General features: G+C 37.6%; 1 protein-coding gene across 1 annotated transcript; it reads left to right on the top strand.

The window, feature by feature from the left end:
- Positions 1–1391: 1391 nt before the first annotated feature.
- LOC107575791 (uncharacterized) lies at positions 1392–5969 on the top strand. Its single transcript, XM_016262119.1, has 5 exons — positions 1392–1699; positions 2988–3323; positions 3613–3717; positions 5474–5502; positions 5653–5969. The coding sequence occupies exons 1-5, from the start codon at positions 1420–1422 to the stop codon at positions 5716–5718; spliced, it is 816 nt and encodes a 271-aa protein (XP_016117605.1). The 5' UTR covers positions 1392–1419; the 3' UTR covers positions 5719–5969.
- The last annotated feature ends 1266 nt before the right edge of the window (positions 5970–7235 follow it).

Genomic DNA, 7235 nt, shown 5'->3' with positions numbered 1-7235 from the left:
TGATAACTTCAATGGTCTACGAAAAAATGTAAGTATAGTCTTGTTTGTCTGATGAGTGAATATGTAATTCAATGATGTTCTTCTGCTGTTTGTTTGCATGTGTTGCATTATAAATCCAGACATATTTCTCACAGTCTATGATCTGTAGAAAAAAAATAAAAATAAATCCCAACACTTTCCTGTTGTATAATTTTGTCCCACTATCCTAGACATGATTTATAATTATTAGCTCGTTTCTTCTTCAGGTGCATCTGGCGTTGCTTCAGACGAAGTGTCAGTGATGGAGGGAGATTCAGTCACTCTAAACACTGATGTTGAAACAAACCAAGAAGACAGAATAATGTGGTATTTTAATTACGATCGTATCGCTCAGATCACTGGAAATCACAGTAAGATCTGCACAGATGCTGAGTGTCCTGAGAGATTCAGAGACAGACTGAAGCTGGATCATGTGACTGCATCTCTGACTATCACAAACATCAACACCACAGACTCCGGACCTTATTATCTGCAGATCAACAACCGCAACCATGAAAAGATGTTCAATGTTTCTGTTCATGGTGAGTCATATAACATTTAAAAGCAGGCAATATACAGTATGTTTAAATCAAATGAGTTTATTGTTTATTATAGTGGTGACACTTAGCAGTTTGAAAAAATTGTGAATGGATTATGTGAGGGATATCAACAGTTAGGTGTGCATTGCACGATTTTAATGTACAATGTGGAGGCAAAGAACCGCTTGATGTGCAACTAGCCATGGATTATCGATGGTCACTTGTCAGCACTGGCAAGTTAAAGCTGGTGTTTACAGCACAATATTTAACCGAAAGCGGAAAAGGCGGTTATTTTTGTCACGTTTGATCTAGCTTTTTGTCCGCTTTAAATCAGACACTGAGGCCATGTCCACACGTACACGGGTATTTTTATAAACAGTTTTTCCTTCTGCCGTTTAAAAAAAAATCTCCGTCCACATGAAAACGCAAACGCATGCTATGAAGCACTGTCAAAAGCATGCCAAACCAACAGGTGGCGATATAATCTCAACCGGAAAGCCATGTTGGCCAATCAGAAGTGTTATTTGACCCCTAATTAAATTATAAGTAGCATCAGGCTATTTTCCAATCTCCTTAAATGAATGATAACTTCAATGGTCTACGAAAAAATGTAAGTATAGTCTTGTTTGTCTGATGAGTGAATATGTAATTCAATGATGTTCTTCTGCTGTTTGTTTGCATGTGTTGCATTATAAATCCAGACATATTTCTCACAGTCTATGATCTGTAGAAAAAAAATAAAAATAAATCCCAACACTTTCCTGTTGTATAATTTTGTCCCACTATCCTAGACATGATTTATAATTATTAGCTCGTTTCTTCTTCAGGTGCATCTGGCGTTGCTTCAGACGAAGTGTCAGTGATGGAGGGAGATTCAGTCACTCTAAACACTGATGTTGAAACAAACCAAGAAGACAGAATAATGTGGTATTTTAATTACGATCGTATCGCTCAGATCACTGGAAATCACAGTAAGATCTGCACAGATGCTGAGTGTCCTGAGAGATTCAGAGACAGACTGAAGCTGGATCATGTGACTGCATCTCTGACTATCACAAACATCAACACCACAGACTCCGGACCTTATTATCTGCAGATCAACAACCGCAACCATGAAAAGATGTTCAATGTTTCTGTTCATGGTGAGTCATATAACATTTAAAAGCAGGCAATATACAGTATGTTTAAATCAAATGAGTTTATTGTTTATTATAGTGGTGACACTTAGCAGTTTGAAAAAATTGTGAATGGATTATGTGAGGGATATCAACAGTTAGGTGTGCATTGCACGATTTTAATGTACAATGTGGAGGCAAAGAACCGCTTGATGTGCAACTAGCCATGGATTATCGATGGTCACTTGTCAGCACTGGCAAGTTAAAGCTGGTGTTTACAGCACAATATTTAACCGAAAGCGGAAAAGGCGGTTATTTTTGTCACGTTTGATCTAGCTTTTTGTCCGCTTTAAATCAGACACTGAGGCCATGTCCACACGTACACGGGTATTTTTATAAACAGTTTTTCCTTCTGCCGTTTAAAAAAAAATCTCCGTCCACATGAAAACGCAAACGCATGCTATGAAGCACTGTCAAAAGCATGCCAAACCAACAGGTGGCGATATAATCTCAACCGGAAAGCCATGTTGGCCAATCAGAAGCCTGAAAAAGTCTCCAGTAGGCGGAGATAACAGCGCAGGCACCGATGTCACAAGACAAAATCTCCGGTTTCGCTGTCTACACGATAACACTGCAACCGGAGTTTTTGAAAATCTTCACCCTGGCAGGCGTTTTCAAAAATGTTCGGTTTCAGTGACCTGGTGCTGCGTTTGCGTGTGGACGAACGGCCTAACCGCGTAGAAAAATCTGCGGTTTTAAAAATAACCGCGTTCGTGTGTACAGGGCCTGAGATAAAGTAGTGCTGTAAGATTACATTTGTTTGAATTGATTGTAGCATTTCTTTGAATTAATTATATGTGCGCGAAAGATTGTGGATTGTGAATGACCTGCGTCTGTGCAGGGTCTCTCTACTAATAGCGAATTTATTTTATTCATGAAAGTCACGGTGTAGCGTTGACGGCAGGTTTATTTGCTCATGAGTGTTTCTGTATGTGTGCAGCCTTCCAGCCAATCAGAATCAAGTATTCAGACAGACGATGGTATAAATACAGAAAATGAGCAAAGAACACTTGTTATAATCAATAACTTGCCCTCATGTCTTTCCAAATCGGTTTAAGCTTCTACTTACCATATGTTGTGTGCGTTTGTGTGTTAATCAATGTTTATATGTAATCGAAAGCCCAAATGAAATCTGTTCATCATGTAAAGTGTTCTTCGGTGTGTAATTATTTTCATATCCGCACTCTTTCTTGTTGTGTAGTTTTGTATGTTTTCAGCAAAAAGATCCTCCAGCAGCTGTTGGTTTGTGTTTCAGATGCTCCTGTCGCTGATCGAGATGAAATTAAGTCAGTAAAGGAGGGAGAATCTGTCACTTTAGGTCCTGGTGTAATAAACAACCCAAATTATTTGATTACATGGTTTTTTAATGACATCCGCATCGCTGAAATCAATGGAGATCCCAGCACAGATGTTCAGTGTGAGGATGCTGATGGGAGATTCAGAGACAGACTGGAGGTTAATCAGACTGGATTTCTGGCCATCATGAACACCAGAACCACAGACTCTGGACTTTATAAACTAAAGATCATCAGCATCAGCAACAGCAGCTTCAGTATTAGAAGGAGTAGGAGTTTCAGTGTTACTGTCACTGGTGAGTGTCATTCAGTGCAAATTAAATAAAGTGCCTTTCATTGAGGACAGTTTTGAGTAACATTTCAATAAATGTTATTAACCTACACAATGCACGAAATGCACAATGCAAAAAGTTTCCTGTAAGCATTGATATTTCCTGTTGATGTCGTTTTAGTTCCTGTAACTCAAAAACCACCATTTGTCAGTTAAATCCATACCACACAACTGATGAACAAAGCATAAAGGTGTACATATCAGTCAGAAACATCAAATTACATTGTTATGACTGTCTCTCTTTATGGTTACAGGTTCAGGTCCATCTCTAGCTGCTGTAGCAGCAATATGTGTTGCTGTAGTTATTCTGCTCGTGGCTGCACCTGCCGGTGTAATTTACTATCTTAAGCAAAAGAAAGGTGAGTATTACATACAGCTGATTGAACAAGATGAAAATAATAGAGTCATTGTGTGTGCAAGATGTGAAAATATGTATTTTCATTCTAATTTGCCAAAGTCGTCTTTGTATGTAACTGAGTTTGTCATTATTGTTCAAACAGGCAGGGGGGCGGAGCGAAATCAAGTTCAGGTAATATAAACCTAAATTCCTCAAAAACACAGTTCTCATCTTTAAGTTTGTTTTGTGTGTCTGTGTGTGTGTGTGTGTGTGTGTGTGTGTGTGTGTGTAACTAAAATCAATCCTGTTCATTTCTTTTTCCTTCTATGTTAGAAAAATCTGCGGTTTTAAAAATAACCGCGTTCGTGTGTACAGGGCCTGAGATAAAGTAGTGCTGTAAGATTACATTTGTTTGAATTGATTGTAGCATTTCTTTGAATTAATTATATGTGCGCGAAAGATTGTGGATTGTGAATGACCTGCGTCTGTGCAGGGTCTCTCTACTAATAGCGAATTTATTTTATTCATGAAAGTCACGGTGTAGCGTTGACGGCAGGTTTATTTGCTCATGAGTGTTTCTGTATGTGTGCAGCCTTCCAGCCAATCAGAATCAAGTATTCAGACAGACGATGGTATAAATACAGAAAATGAGCAAAGAACACTTGTTATAATCAATAACTTGCCCTCATGTCTTTCCAAATCGGTTTAAGCTTCTACTTACCATATGTTGTGTGCGTTTGTGTGTTAATCAATGTTTATATGTAATCGAAAGCCCAAATGAAATCTGTTCATCATGTAAAGTGTTCTTCGGTGTGTAATTATTTTCATATCCGCACTCTTTCTTGTTGTGTAGTTTTGTATGTTTTCAGCAAAAAGATCCTCCAGCAGCTGTTGGTTTGTGTTTCAGATGCTCCTGTCGCTGATCGAGATGAAATTAAGTCAGTAAAGGAGGGAGAATCTGTCACTTTAGGTCCTGGTGTAATAAACAACCCAAATTATTTGATTACATGGTTTTTTAATGACATCCGCATCGCTGAAATCAATGGAGATCCCAGCACAGATGTTCAGTGTGAGGATGCTGATGGGAGATTCAGAGACAGACTGGAGGTTAATCAGACTGGATTTCTGGCCATCATGAACACCAGAACCACAGACTCTGGACTTTATAAACTAAAGATCATCAGCATCAGCAACAGCAGCTTCAGTATTAGAAGGAGTAGGAGTTTCAGTGTTACTGTCACTGGTGAGTGTCATTCAGTGCAAATTAAATAAAGTGCCTTTCATTGAGGACAGTTTTGAGTAACATTTCAATAAATGTTATTAACCTACACAATGCACGAAATGCACAATGCAAAAAGTTTCCTGTAAGCATTGATATTTCCTGTTGATGTCGTTTTAGTTCCTGTAACTCAAAAACCACCATTTGTCAGTTAAATCCATACCACACAACTGATGAACAAAGCATAAAGGTGTACATATCAGTCAGAAACATCAAATTACATTGTTATGACTGTCTCTCTTTATGGTTACAGGTTCAGGTCCATCTCTAGCTGCTGTAGCAGCAATATGTGTTGCTGTAGTTATTCTGCTCGTGGCTGCACCTGCCGGTGTAATTTACTATCTTAAGCAAAAGAAAGGTGAGTATTACATACAGCTGATTGAACAAGATGAAAATAATAGAGTCATTGTGTGTGCAAGATGTGAAAATATGTATTTTCATTCTAATTTGCCAAAGTCGTCTTTGTATGTAACTGAGTTTGTCATTATTGTTCAAACAGGCAGGGGGGCGGAGCGAAATCAAGTTCAGGTAATATAAACCCAAATTCTTCAAAAACACAGTTCTCATCTTTAAGTTTGTTTTGTGTGTCTGTGTGTGTGTGTGTGTGTGTGTGTGTGTGTGTGTGTAACTAAATCATCAATCCTGTTCATTTCTTTTACCTTCTATGTTTTATTACAGGAGAATCCTATAAAATACTCACCCGTTAGTCAGGCTGAGGCTGCTGCTAATGGCGCGTCCCATTAAAAGACTGAGACTGCCACTGAAACACCACCGTAGCATTATTTATTATTTTATTTTTCTTGAAAGGGACAGTGAAGAGACGATGGGAAATGAGGAAATAAGGATCAAACTCACTCAAACGGTAGTCCACGTTTTTTCAGTTACATAAGCTTCCAAAAAGGCAGTTAAGCAGTAAACCAGCAATAAACTAAGAAACAAAGCAGCTCGTTACCAGCAGCAGAACAGCGAGTGCTTGAGGTTTTTCAGTATGTAAAGTAGGGCTGCAAAACGATTAATTGTGATTAATCGATTCAAAATAAATGTTTGTTTACATATTATATTTGTGTGTGTACTGTGTATATTTAGTATGTGTATATATAAATACACATACATTTATATATTTAAAAAATATTTGTATGTAAACACTTGTTTATAATTTATATTATATATATTATATGTACACACACATATAGTATGTAATCATAAGGTTTTATTTTGAATCGATTAATTGGTTTGCAGGCCTAATGTAGAAGTTTGTTAAAGCTGCTACAGTGATCCAAAACAAGTGCAGTCAACGATTTCTGTTTCTTGTCATTTGCACCATAATGCCATTTTCACTGGTCAGTTATTATGTCCCATATGTTTACAGCCTCTTTAACTGACTACCTACTGTATTCTGACTATGTACTGTATTCACTACATGAATACCTCGCCAAGACGGCCATTATGACAAGGAAATGTATTTGACTGCACGCATACAATCGCACAAGGCCTCGTACTGCACTTCATATACTTTAGTTGCCATTACTGGTTACGTTATTTTGCTATTGACATCTCGCTGTTACTACATATTATGTTAACTTGTGTAATGTGAAACAATGTGGTTTTAGAATGTTACAGTTAGTTGCTTAGCAATCGCGTACCTATTCACATGCTTTGGATAATCATGGAATCACAGTGCGCTGTATAAACAGACGTTTCAGCATTTGAGGGAATTGAAGAAGTATTAAAAATCCAATTAGGAAAAACTTTGTACTATAGCACAGTAGCAAAGGTCTACAGGTGCATCTCAATAAATTAGAATGTCGTGGAAAAGTTCATTTATTTCAGTAATTCAACTCAAATTGTGAAACTTGTGTATTAAATAAATTCAATACACACAGCAGATGACCTGAAGGCCGCTATCAAAGCAACCTGGGCTTCCATTACACCTGAGCAGTGCCACAGGCTGATTGCCTCCATGCCACGCCGCATTGATGCAGTAATTCATGCAAAAGGAGCCCCTACCAAGTATTGAGTACATGTACAGTAAATGAACATACTTTCCAGAAGGCCAACAATTCACTAAAAATGTTTTTTTTTATTGGTGTTATGAAGTATTCTAATTTGTTGAGATAGTGAATTGGTGGGTTTTTGTTAAATGTGAGCCAAAATCATCACAATTAAAAGAACCAAAGACTTAAACTACTTCAGTCTGTGTGCATTGAATTTATTTAATACACAAGTTTCAGTTTTTGAGTTGAATTACTGAAATAAATGAA

Source organism: Sinocyclocheilus grahami, unplaced genomic scaffold, assembly GCF_001515645.1.
Source record: "Sinocyclocheilus grahami isolate Dianchi unplaced genomic scaffold, SAMN03320097.WGS_v1.1 scaffold2893.1, whole genome shotgun sequence".
Lineage (NCBI taxonomy): Eukaryota > Metazoa > Chordata > Actinopteri > Cypriniformes > Cyprinidae > Sinocyclocheilus > Sinocyclocheilus grahami.
The sequence above is the reverse complement of the archived record's forward strand: the minus strand, read 5'-3'. Positions and strand labels throughout refer to the sequence as shown.

What these genes read in the sequence shown, in the direction of transcription:
- LOC107575791 (XM_016262119.1), top strand. Translation starts at nt 1,420, where the DNA reads ATGGAGGGAGATTCAGTCACTCTAAACACTGATGTTGAAACAAACCAA. An exon ending in GTTCAATGTTTCTGTTCATG is followed by an intron (nt 1,700 to 2,987) that starts GTGAGTCATATA and finishes TTTGTGTTTCAG; the next exon opens with ATGCTCCTGTCGCTGATCGA. An exon ending in CGGAGCGAAATCAAGTTCAG is followed by an intron (nt 5,503 to 5,652) that starts GTAATATAAACC and finishes GTTTTATTACAG; the next exon opens with GAGAATCCTATAAAATACTC.